This window comes from Carettochelys insculpta, chromosome 2 (assembly GCF_033958435.1).
Source record: "Carettochelys insculpta isolate YL-2023 chromosome 2, ASM3395843v1, whole genome shotgun sequence".
Lineage (NCBI taxonomy): Eukaryota > Metazoa > Chordata > Testudines > Carettochelyidae > Carettochelys > Carettochelys insculpta.
The window spans coordinates 267,968,491-267,982,214 of NC_134138.1; the positions used below are offsets into that span (position 1 = coordinate 267,968,491).

Below are 13,724 nucleotides of genomic sequence, written 5' to 3' on the forward strand. Positions count from 1 at the left end.
GCCTATTTTGATGTTGCTACATCGAAATAAGCTATTTCGATGTTGGCTTCACGTGTAGACATAGCCTTAGACAACTGGGAGGCCAGGGCCCCAGGCAAGTTTTGCTCTCACACTAGCTGGATGTCCCTGTTGCCCCTTTCCTGGACCTGCACATGGACACTGGATTCACACTGGCAGGGCTTCTGGCTGTCCTTGGTACACCCTTCGAAGGGGTGCTCTCAGCTGTACAGTGAGGGGTGATGTAAGGAAATGTCTGTAGTACTGACAGGGTACAGGTAGAACCTCTCTAGTCTGGCACTCTTGGGACCTGACTACTGCAGGATGAGAGAATTTGCTGGACATGGGACGTCAATACCGTCTAGCATATTACCAACGCTTCCCCTGCTTACTGGGCTCTTAGAAGACATTTAGGGGTAAATTAGAGCTAAACATCACAGAACAGCAAAAGCCAGGACTGGTGGCTATAAACAAACTTCATGGGACCACAGGAAACTTGGTCACATGCACTGGGTGCATCTACACTTGCATTTCTCTTTCGAAAGAAGTATGTAAATGAGGCAAATTGAAAATGCAAATGAGGTATAACTTTGCAGATTTGACACCTCATTTGCATATTCTAATTTCAACAGACTTTTTTTGAAAGATGAAAGCCAGTGTAGACACTGCTGTTTCGAAAGTAAACCCTATTTTCGAAAGAATCCTTCTTCCCATTAAATAAAGGGAAGACAGATTCTTTTGAAGATCGGTTTACTTTCGAAAGAGCAGCGTCTGCACTGGTTTTCTTGTTTCGAAAGAAGCTCTTTCAAAATTAGAATATGCAAATGAGGTGCCAAATCTGCACATTTATACCTCATTTGTATGTTCGATTTACCTCATTTGCATACCACTTTAGAAAGAAGAATCCAAGTGTAGACGCACCTGTTGTCTATGGTCATCTGGCTAACTAAAATCATGCCAGATTATGAATGTTGCCATACAGGAGAGTGCCCAATTAGAGAGGTTTAACTTGTATTAGGAATTGTTGTACTTCCCTACTCAGTCCTACATGCTTTTACTCTGACCTTCCCACTGCGCACCTGTAACATTTGACGCAATGGAGATTCTGCTGAAATTGTGGCTGATCCCAGCTTCCTTGTAGAAAGGGTGTGATCCATACATGAATCCTATGGGCTATGATGAGGGTCCTTTTTAAACCATTGCGGGGGGTGGTGGTATTTTAGTATTTTTAATAAAATTCATCACCATGTGTATGGCAACATATGGAATTGCACAGTCTGCATGGAATGATTTTACAAGTAACACTAGCAAGTTTCAAAGACGGAACGAATTTCACAACTAAGTTTAGTAAATTTGATTAAACTTATTTGTAAAATACATTCAGTCCTTGATATGGAATAATGTAGGTCCTTTCTATATTAAAGACTTTGTTATAGAGATTTTCCCCTTAAAAAGATTTACAAAGTATGATGAAGCTGTGATTTGCAAAGGGCTCTGATTATGAATAGGCCGCAAGTTTTGAATGGTCTAACATTATCGCACATTTTATAAAAAATGTTTATGTAGCCAGGATTTTTGCAGGGTTAGTGGAGGGACTAGATGAACAAGCAGCGCTCCCTATTTAAAAGTGGACCTGTGGGACAAACTTCAGGCTTATGGAGAGATGGAGGAAGCCACAAAATCCTGGCTGCCATCCTGGATTTGCTTTGTTATTCCTATCAAATATTCATGGATCATCATAATTATAGAAGCAGCTTTACAAAGCCTGTTCTTTGCCCAGTTGATGTTAGACCAACTTCAAGAATGCATATAAGAGATAACAAGAGGGAACAGGGTTATAGATAGTTTGCTTGGCAGGTTTCAATGGCTATGTCTACACGAGCCCCAAACTTCGAAATGGCCACGCAAATGGCCATTTCGAAGTTTACTAATGAAGCGCTGAAACGAATATTCAGCGCTTCATTAGCATGCGGGAGGCCACGGCACTTCGAAATTGATGCGGCTTGCCGCCGCGCGTCTCGTCCAGACGGGGCTCCTTTTCAAAAGGACCCCGCCTACTTCGAAGTCCCCTTATTCCCATCAGCTCATGGGACAGAAGAAGGGGAGGCAGAAAGAGGGAAGAAAAATAGTTTATGAAAGTTTCTATTAAGTTAAGTGGGCTTCCTGGCATCACTGTGAATATCAACGGTGGGAAAACTGTCCTTGTAATGTGTAAAGGTAATTAATATCTTCCTTGAGTCTGAGATGAAGAGTGTCAATTTCAATAGCAACCACATGCCACTCCAGAGAAATACTAATCCTGGAACTTTTCCTTGCAACAAACCCCGTTGCCAGTTCTGTCCACATATTTACACTGGGGCCTAACCATGTCAGTTACACAATCAGGAGTTCATATTCCTGCATTTCCACAAATGTGATATATGCCATCATGTGCCAACAATGCCCCTCTGTTCTGTATATTGCACGAACTGGACAATCATTTCACCAAAGAATAAATGGACACAAATCAGACATTAGGAATCTAAATACACATAAACCTGTCAGTGAGCATTTCAATCCAGTAGGTCGTAGCATTCAGAACTTAAAAGTTTACACTCTAAAACAAAGAGATTTTAACACCAGATTATAAAGGGAGACGTGAATTGGAGTTCATTATCAGAGGCTGTACTACAGCATTTGCTGGGCAGTAGAGGAGGAGGAGTCTCAGCTGCAAAGGGGTGGGAAGGGCTTCAAGGGAAGGGAAAGGACATGCCACAGGGAGGGTTCTTGCACCCAGGGAGAGGCATCTGCTGCCAGAAGAGGGTATATTTACTTTTCCATTTCTGGTTTCTGTATTGCCTCTGTTCCCACAAACAATTACATATCAAAGGATTCTAAACATGTGCCTGAACTATTGGGGCGGTTTGTGGAAACGTACGTGGAATGCCAATGACATTGGCTCTGTCAGCCCGATGGGGGAAGTGAGTTCTAGAGTTGAAAGCGTTACTCCATCAAAAATACCCTGTGTCAGGATGTACCAGTCTATGCAGCGTCAGCAAGCCCTTCACTGATGTCTGCTGTAACGGCGGGAAGAGTCTGAAATGCCATGCTTAGATCATATCTTTTACAAACTGGGACTGGTCCTCTGGTCACACCACTGCACACCAAGCCAGTTTTATGTTATTTTATCAATGGCAATATACTGCAAAGAAGTAATGGTAGCGAAGCACAGAGATGAACCAGGTGTATGCTGGTATAAAACCAATTTCAGACTATCATTTTAATTGAACCAGAATTTACTATCATCCTCCCAGAATTCCATTTCAAGGAACCTTCTAATTAGATACTCAATCCCGTGTGATAAGAGTTAAAACCTGAAAGCACAGAGGGACAAGCTTTCTGTTTCAAGAATGCTGACATTTTCAGATTTCTAAGTGTGTCACAACAATGCATCATGTTATGTTAAGGCAGAAAGAATATGCATGAAAAGCTTGTGAGAAATGGAAACGTTGGGGGGAAAAAATGCTCCAGGAATGTCTAGCTTTTTTTTTTTTTTTTAAATAAACAGAAAAGTTTACATTAGATTTAACTAAAGCAGACCAGTTAAAATCTCATTGGAGCCAAGGTGGTCAGCTCTGGGACGGGGCACTTAAATTATCATTGCTATTGGACTTTGTTGTTACAAAAATTATTCTAAGCCAACCTGAGGTAAACTTGTCACAAAGGTTAAAAGCTAAATAACACCACTAGTACTGCAGCTTTCGAGGTGGTGGCTTTTATGTGAATCAGCCTCATGCTTCAGCTCTCTTAATATTTTACCACTCCTCCAGTTTCCACTGCTGCTTATCACATTCTGCGGCCTAAAATGAACCATAAGATGCCATGAAAAACACAGGGAAACCCTAGAGATCCGTCAGGGTAAAGCTGTTCCCCATTTTTTCTTTAAAAGATGTCCTATTTGCCAACTGATTGATTACTTCCATTGTCTTCCCTAATTAAACACAAGGGATCCTAAGATGTTTATAACCCCAGAGTGAGCCAATGACAGCAGCAAAATCTTGCAGAGGTTTGTGGGTTCTGACACTGCAGAAAATGATGTCCTGGGAGGTGCAGGTGGGGGAGGGGAGGCATATCTTGATGGCCTCTCTTTAGAGGCTGTCAGATTGGTATACAGCTTCAGAGTAAACACAAGGAAATACCTAGCAAATGCTTTGAAAGGAGAAGTGTGTGAGCATGTGTGCAAGCAAACAAGCAGGTTGCAAGGTTGCCGCTTGTGGCATTGCTTTGTCACTCATTAAAATCCAGTGCTAGTATTCTAATCTTTTCAGATTTATCTTACACAATCCTCCTCTGAGAGGCATGTGGCATTGGACTTAAGTCTTTAGTGTCAGCTCACATGACATTATGAGGAACAAGTAGATTTCACTAACAGCAGCCAGGAATGAGAGAGTACCTCATTACAGACCTGACTATATCCCCTTTTCATAACTTCTCTGTCTACAGTTTGCCTTATTAACCTCAATGACCTAAATTTCTATCTGAAATATGCAAACTCATTTGTAAGCCTTTACCATAAACATAATTAGGCAGTTAGAGATTCAGCAGCTTTTTCCTGTAAGTGTGGGGGAGCCTATTACATCCTTCCTCTGATTTTGTAATACCCTCCAGAGCAACATCAATGACACTTAAAATGCAATGTGATGGCAGCATCATCATTTAATGGGCATAATTTTGTGGCTGTGATCTACGGTTCAGTTTTAGGATGGCTCCAACATCAGATGACTAGCAATAAGCAGAATTCCACATTTACATCATAATGCACTAACATGCTTTTCCAGAACTATGCATTTACATGGAAAATTTAGGAATTACTAAAATTTGGGCCAGACAGAAACTAAATTGTTATACCATGTGAGGTTACTCAGGGCATCCACTCAGCTACCATGTCTCCCTTTTAGGGTACATTAGAAGATATACAAACCAGATCAAGAAGCCTAATGTCATGGTATCACAACATTTATGTCTCTGAATCATCTGTACATATGTAGATTCCTTGAAGGTAATCCAATTCATTGATCAAAAGAGGACTAGTGGAGTTTAAAAAGCAAATATTCTTCACATTACGTGAAAACTTAGAGATGCAGCAGTGAAAAGCTATGGACCTGAAGTAACTATAAATTTATTTCACATATACAGGTTGAACCTCTCTTGTCCAGAACTCTTTCATCCAGCAACATCCATAATTTGGACTGGTTTTAGTTAGCGGGACAACCACTTATCCTGAGTGCAGCCAAGTTTCCTGTGGTCTCATAAAGTTTGTCTGCACCTACGAGTCCTGGCTCTTAGTGTTCTCTGTTGTTATTTATCTGTAATTTGCCCTTATGTATCTTCTAAGAGCCAAGTAAGCATCGGAAGTATGGGTAATGCTGCCAGACAATATTGAACACCTGTGGTCCAGCAAATTCTCCCATTTGCACCAGTCAAGTCCCCAAGGGCGCCGGTGGAGAGAGGTTCAACCTGTTCTTAAATCCTGATGTGCACAAAGAACCCACTACAGATGTAGGAATGGTAGAAATTCCTTCATGCTCTTGGAGTCTAGGAAAGAGTTCTCAGTCCAACTGAAATAAATCAAACATGAAAATATTTTTCTTTTCAGACCTGAGCTGAACAACCCAGACATGAAACTAGGAGCAAAAGCAGTTAAAACCTGGTTGAAAAAGATGTCAGTGTTTTTGAGTTATTTATATAAAGAAATCTCATGGATATATATGTACACACAAGACTGAACCTTTCTCCTACTGAAGGATGAAAGGCTCATTTAACCTAATCATATTCTAAACACATTTGATTATTTTAATTCTATTCAGTAGGTGAGAAAAATATTCTGGGTCTATCCCAATGCTCACTTGTAGGCAATAAGAATTTCTGGACTGATTTCACACAGGCTACATCTACACTTGCCTCCTTCTTTGAAGAGGGCATGGTAATAAGGCTAATGGGAGATTACTAATGAAGTGCTGAGATGCATATGCAGCACCTTATTAGGCTAATTCTCCCCTGAGGCAACTTTAAAGTCTCAGCCTTCTAAGTGCTGGCGTGCTGTGTAGCTGTGGGCACTTTGAAGTGCCCACGCTACTTTGAAGTGCCTTTGGGGAGTAAAGGCACTTTGAAGCAGTGCAAGCACTTTGAAGTGCCTGCAGCTACCTGGCATGCCATCACTTAAAAGTTTGACACTTTGAAGTTGCTGCAGGGGAGAATTAGCTTAATGAACCACTGCATACGCATCACAGCACTTCATAAGTAATCTCCCATTGCCCCGATTAACGTGCCCCCTTCAGAGAAGGGGGCAGTTGTAGACATAGCCACAGTCTGCTCTCTGATAACTAAAACCATAATTGTGAAATCCGTATGCAATGTGGTTCATGTACATAATCCTTGTGATTCAGAACTTGTCATCCTATTTTCTTTCCCCATCTCCTGTCAGGTTAAAAAAAACCCAAACATTTTCATCCTCTCTTCTACCTCTTCGGAGCTAATTAATCTGCAATAAATCATTTCAAATTATTTAGCAGTTACCACAAATAACTGCCTAGAAAACTTTCCTGAAAATGACAATGTTAGCATTTGTATTTTCGATAGGGTGGTGACTGCAGAATTGTCCATGCTGCTGCAATCGGTCAGTATCTGTTTTTACCTTTAATAAGGTTTACTGATAGTACTGATAGAAAACACCCAAGCTTAAATATATACTATGTTAGTGTCGTCTCATCTGAATCTGATTTCTATTTCCTGATCCTCACACAGGCTGTCTAAGGATATACAATGAGTGTTAATAACTATGGAAAAATGGCCTTGACACCCCCCACCCCCGCCCACAAAGTATAAGTGAATAAGCTGGTATATTTCCATATTCTCTCATATTTACTTGATATAATTTTCAGTTTTCCCTTAACAAAGGTTGAGGCCATTGTTTAAATAAGAGTAAAACAATTATTAGAAGAAATGCAGGAGGAGGTTAATTTCCCAAATCCTCTGCCAACCCTCAAGAAAGAAGCATATTTGATATGCAGGAAAAAAAAAGTGTCCTAATTCTTCAGGCAAAATGTAGCTTCAAAGGAAAATCTTTAAAAACACACATTTTTAAAAACTGTTTCATTACCTTTTATTAAACCAGATTTTAATCCTTCCATTTTTTGCAGTCAACAGCCATAAAATACAATTTGCAATCTCTATAAAATATTGTCAGTATAAATTGGATCTTTTAAATTTAGTTTGACTTTCAGATATAAATGCCTCACTCTAATTCTTTCAGTCCCTTTCCTCATAACCATGGTATCCTATACTAAGAACTTCAAACCAAAATGCTGGGTTTTGAAAAAAACTACCAAAGTAAACAGGGACAAAATCCATGATTTTTACAGCAGAATCAACGGTTAAACAGCTAATTGTATCAACACCAAACCCATCAGATCCACAAAGTCAGAGATACTCTGTAAACTGAACAGGCATAACATTTCCACAAAGTGCCAGCAAAGTGTTCTGTAAAACAACAACGGGGACACAAGAGTCATCCTTACAAGGTTCAGAGCTTATGTAACGCATCCTTGACTTAACGACATATTCCACTACAAAACAAGCAAGGAAGTGACTTTAGTAAACATAATATAAACTCCATAGATCAGGTAGGCTACATATATTCAAAGATAGTGCAAAGACACCTAGCTGTAATGTTTGTATGCTTTCAGACAAAAATTAACTGACTTAAAAATAGATTCTGGTATGGAGACAGTTAAATCAAATTTACATTTGTATAGCACATGGCCATGAATCACTTATTCTGCACTAAAATATACATGGCTTTAGTTGAACTTAAGTAAAGCAATCATCATCATCATCATCATCAATTCAAGTTCCCCCCCCTTTTTTTTCTTTTTTTCTACTTCATTATAGAGGAACCTTTATGATCCTCTGAGAATTAATGATTTTTTTTCAAAATCAGTAAAGCAGTTCTGCAGTTTCTGTTCTTGAGACATGAAAAAGAGTTCTTTGGGTAGAAAAAAAAAGTAGGTAACTCTCCAGAAAGTAATAATACCTGTGCATCATGGAAATCTGCAATTTCTTGAGAGAAAAGGGAGTATATTTGCATAAAAACAAAAGGAATAGGGGAAAAAATCATTCCTGAAAAACTCACCACTAGGTTTCCTATCACCATGACCAGCAAGAAGACGAGAAGGCACAATGGCTGCCCAGCCACTTCCATACAATCCCACATGGTTTCAATCCACTCTCCACAGAGAATTCGGAATATAATAAGGAATGAATGGAAGAAATCGTGCATATGCCACCGGAGCCCAGTGCTATTAGTGCTCGCATTGAAGACTTTTGGTTCGTAGTTTTTTCCAAACAGCTGCATTCCTACCACAGCAAAAATAAAGACTATGATGGCCAGAACGAGGGTGAGGTTACCCAGGGCACCCACGGAGTTACCAATGATTTTAATGAGAGTATTTAAGGTTGGCCAGGACTTTGCCAATTTGAAGACTCTAAGCTGTGAACAAAACATAAAAGCACAATGTCAGCTTATAGAACAGACATTTCTGGTACTGAATTGTTCAAAAATGGGTAAAATATTAAATATTTTAACAGTAGAAAACAATGTACAATATAGCATGATTTTAGCAGCAGTTTTTTAGACTCACAATAGTCCCATACTCATTGCACTAAAATTTGTGTTTTCTCATAAAAGCAAAAGAATTTTTTCAGCATATATGCTATGCAGTACTAGGATTAGACAGGTTTGTTCTATGTGAGTGGCTACCAACTTTTCCAGACTACTGTACCCCTTTTGGCAGTTTGATTTGTCTTGTGCATCCCACATTTCAACTGACTTAAACGCTACTTGCTGATGAACTCAGACATAAAACAGCATAAAAGTATCACAGCACACAGTTACAGAAAAATTGATTTCTTTCTCACTTTCCATACCTAATTATAAAATAAATGGATTGGAATATAAATATTATACTTTCATTTCAGTGCATAATATACAGAGCAGAATGAACAAATCATTATCTATATGAAATTTTAATTTGCACTGACTTTACTAGTTTTTTTTTTTGGTAGCCAATTGTAAAACTAGACAAATGTCTAAATAAAATGATGTACTCCCTAGAAGACCTCTGCATACCCTGAGGGATACAGGTACCTCTGGTTGAGAACCACTGTCCTACGTGCTCAATTCCTTGCCACTGAATGTTGGGGAGGGAGTCGAAGGGAGAACAACAGGTATGGATGCAGGGAGAGAGAACATAGCCTCAGTCCTTAACATTTTCTTTGGTGTTCCTCTGTCTCAAAAGACAACTTGAAATAAGCTGCTAGACATACAGCCCATCAGGGCTCTCTGTGTGGCTCATGAGACATTTTGTAGCCTAGATTCCCCTTGTTTCCTGCCACATCTTTTTTTTCCTACCAGTATTATCATGAAACACACTTAAAGCAAGCAGACGTGACGTGAGATGCATGTTGATTGCACATAAAATTCACTGCAAGAACCGCACACTCTCTGCATCCAGTCAAAGTGCTGCTAGGGTTCAGTCAGTACACCCTTCAAATTCTAGGGACGCAAGAGCAGTTAGCAAAACTACCCCACCCTGAGAAACCATCTTGGTTATGACAATCTTGTGGCCCAACAAGATGAAGGAGGGCAATTCATATGACAACTCACTAACCTAGGTTGCCCATTGCTGTGCTGAACTTTGGAGGGCCCAATCCCATGAAAGCAGGTGGAATTCCTGTGTGTTCCTGAGTAGGCTTGACAGGCTGCTGCCTTTCAGCTCCCAGAGTGAGATTCACTTCTGTGCTGAGGACCATAAGGTCTATAAATCATCTAAATACCACTTAAGATCAATTTAGAGGACTTAATGGTGCCTAAGCCTTACACTGGCTCTCTCCACAGGGGTTAATTTCATCCCTACTGAAGACGGGCTGTGGGAGGCTTTCAGCCACTGCCAACATCAGCCCACCCATTTGCAGCAAATATTTATTGATGGTAAAGTTATAGGGCAATGAAGTCTTCTTGAAAAGAAAAGTTTGTTTTTATGGCTTTTCAAAACTTGTGAAGGAGCATAATGGGCAGAATGAATAGCATGGACATCTTGGTACATGAATGTGACACAAACTTCAAGCTGGCAGGAAAACTGCTTTTCTGTTCCAACACATCAACAAATTCTTCCATTAATGGAGTGTCACCTTCCTCAGCATTTCAAAGGACTGACAGTTAAGGATTTTCAATGAAAGACAGGTTCTGTGTTTTGGTGATAGATTCTGGGAAAAAAAATCAGTCTATGACTAATGCAGGGCTATCCACTTTTGACTATATTTAAAAACACAGTGGCATGTTTATTATATATTTATGGAACAGAAGTCTGTAAAATGACACATTGTGAATTCCTTGAGCTTCCCAGTTCATTATGTACTGACTTTTATATTAACTTTTATGCAAACTCAGTTTAAATGTGTTACGAGTAACTGACTCAGCTAGACACTGAGTCAAATTTTGTTCTCGTTTTCTCTGCTGTAAATCTGGAGAAATTTCATTTGGCCCAGAGTCTATTATTAGTGTCACTACAGTCATTCACTAATTTGTAAAATTTAATTTCCTTTTCAGTGAATTTTAAGATAAACTATTAAACTCTTGAAAGGGGTTATGTTTTGTAAAAGAGAATAAGAAAACCTTACCAATCTAAATGAGCGCAAAACAGACAGACTTCCCATGCTGGATAAACCCAGTTCCATTAGGCTTAGGATAACAATTATACTGTCAAAAATATTCCAGCCTTGCTGAAAATAGTAGTAGGGATCTAAGGCAATTATTTTGAAGATCATTTCGGCTGTAAAAATCCCAGTGAAGATCTACGGAAAAGACAGAGGAAGTGAGATCAGTCCAAAAACACATCTCCTGCCATGAATGATTTCCTACCAATATGGTGAATTAATATGCAGAAACAACAAAATTTTACAATCAAATCTTTGTTCTTTCATCTCTAATGTACAGTCAAGTATTTATTGTCAGTATTACCAGTACTGTGGGCTTGTCTGACCCTTTTACAATATTAGTATTGCTGTCAACAGACAACAACAAGGAACGAGTTGTACCTTTGAATTAAGGCACTATTTTCACCTCCCTCTACTGTACAAAAAAAATATCTCAACAATAAAGTGAGAGAATCAAGTGGGTTTTAAAAGCTTAAGTTTATCCGTGTCAGTGAGGAGATGAAACAGATTGCAGTGAAAGAGTTCAAGATGTACTTTTGGGTTCCAGTACCTGCTGAGCTAGCCCTTTTGTTTCCGTTATTGCACCAATCCCATGCAATGTAGTCCTCGTGTTTTCAGATCACTGCTGGCTGTGATGGTGATTAGGACCTTTAAATTGAGTCTTACTATTCTTTTTAGAATAGACAGGGCAATTTGCTTTGGAAAGTGCCTTGAGAACAGTGTTTATTTATAGCCTAGTTTAAAGGTTACAAAGTGACACTTTCTTTAATCTGAACATTTTTCTGCATTACATTCACATACTTCTGTGGCAGGGAAGCCTGTTTGTAAATGGCAAACCAGATTTTTAAAGGGAGTCTCTTATTTGAACTCCTACACACAAAGGCCATGTCTACACTACAGCAGTCTTTTGAAAGAAGGTCTTCCGGAAGATCTTCTTTCGAAAGAGCACATCCACACACAAAGAAGCAGATCAAAAGATCCATCTGCATTCTCGATAGACAGGGTCCACACAGCCCCTGCTCTTTCTAAAGAATGGGCCTAGGATCAAAAAATCCAGTGCCATGAGGACTGCTCTTTTGAAAAAAGGACCCACAGAGCGTCTACACGTGCTCTTTTATAAAAGAAGCTTTCAAGAGGAGGCCTTTTCCTGATCTGGGAGCAGAAGAGGGGTTCCAGAAGAACAATGACGTTCTTTCAATTTTGGATCAAAATAGCACATTTTGTGTGGGGATGCTCCACATATTCTTTTGAAAAAGGGCCTTGCTAGTGCAAACATGGCCCAACTGCATGAAAATGCCAAGTCTAGCACTGTTAAAAATTCCTTCAAAATAACTTATTTGAATACATACATACAAGGTTGTAAATAGTGGGCTTAGAAGATAAGGTATTAGGTTGCCACATATTTTTTCACAAAGGGTGCATCTACATTTGCATTTCTCTTTTGAAAGAGGCATGCAAATGAGGGAAATCAAAATGCAAATGAGGTGCAGATTTACGTATCTGGCACCTGATTTGCATATTCCTCTTTCAAAAGAAGAAAAGCAGTGGACACTGCTGTTTCAAAAGTAAATTCCATCTTCACAAGAATCCTTCTTCCCACTTACATTTTCAATTTCCCTCATTTGCATGACTCTTTTGAAAGAGGAATGCAAGTGTAGACACACCCATACCTTATTTGGATTCTAAACCTCTCATGAAAGGTGCACACAGCTGTGTGTCTTGAACAACCATCTGTTGCATTTCCATATTGCACCACTTGCTTTTCCATGATGCAATAGACTATGTGAATGCACACTGGAGATCAGAAGATATGTGTGTGTTATGGATTTGAATATAACAGCAATGTCTGAACATGAGGGAATTCTGTTTAGCCTGGAGTTTTTGCTCCAGCAAGGTTGATTAATGAGAGCCAAGTAAAAAATAGGAAGATCAAATAAGAAAAGGGAGGATCACATAGAATTACAAAATTGCAGTGCTAAGCAAGAAATGGCAACACCTGCATTTGAAGAAGCTATGATATTTAATCTGTAGTGCTTTGGAAATGACTAAACATATAGACTGCCATATAACAATTTTATATGGTTTCATATCTACAATGCATTTCTCTTTCTGATCAGGAAGGTAAAAAGTGTCTGGTGAAAACATTTTGGATGGACCATCCTCTGACAAAGACAGAATGCTAAATTACCTCAGCCCAACTGATCTCTAGCATCAGTACTGCACAAGCCAGACTCGCCTCTGATTTCCAACAAGTTACAATTTCTGAATCACTGCGGTTAGAGATATGTAGGATTCCTCTGGCTGAAGCTGCAAATTCCATGAGGATATTAAACACAAGTGTCAAGGTCTGTGAAGTTGCACTCAGGACCCTGACTGAAAAATTGATGATAGCATGGTGAACACAGCATGCAATTGTCTTGCTGAGGGATGACTCTGGAGGAACAATTTCTTTTTAATCAATAATCTTTTCAGATGGGAACTCTAGGGCTAATAAGACATCAGAGTGTCTGAGGGACTGAGTCTATAAAGGCAGAAGTGACTTTTCTACGGATTAGGTATGAATTCCAGACAGCAAAGTCACTGGAACCTTGCTCAGTGCTAACTGCAATTGTACATAAACCATGCGTTCTCTAACTAATAATCCAGGTAGGGGATTATGCAGACATTGTCTTCAAGAGTAGAGGAGTAAACTGGTATCAGCTATAATACAGATGATCTTAGTATTAGTGATGTTGCTAACCAATAGGTGTGCATACAGATATGTAAATAAATATATTGGAGTCCCATGAATGATAAGAGTTCCTTTGGTGTTTGTAGTAAGATGGAAGGCCTAAGGCCATACAGCACAGGCCTGGTGTGAGGCCTGAGGCCTAGCAAAAATGGACAAAATATGGCTCAAAGCAAAGCTAAGCTGTGAGCAAGAGGCAGACCTCTGCTAACAGAACTTGGCACAGACAGGGCTGAGAGTACAAAAC

General features: G+C 39.5%; 1 protein-coding gene across 13 annotated transcripts in view; it reads right to left on the minus strand.

Moving 5' to 3' along the window:
* The window catches only part of LOC142008137 (sodium channel protein type 5 subunit alpha-like), a 351,358-nt gene that overhangs the window by 141,254 nt on the left and 196,380 nt on the right, over positions 1–13,724 (minus strand). For all 13 annotated transcript variants that reach the window (XM_074985128.1, XM_074985135.1, XM_074985134.1 and 10 more), the window contains 2 exons: positions 10,714–10,887; positions 8,168–8,524 (listed from right to left, as the gene is read on the minus strand). In XM_074985128.1, coding sequence (XP_074841229.1) covers positions 8,168–8,524; positions 10,714–10,887 — 531 coding nt within the window. The remainder of the gene's footprint in view (positions 1–8,167; positions 8,525–10,713; positions 10,888–13,724) is intronic.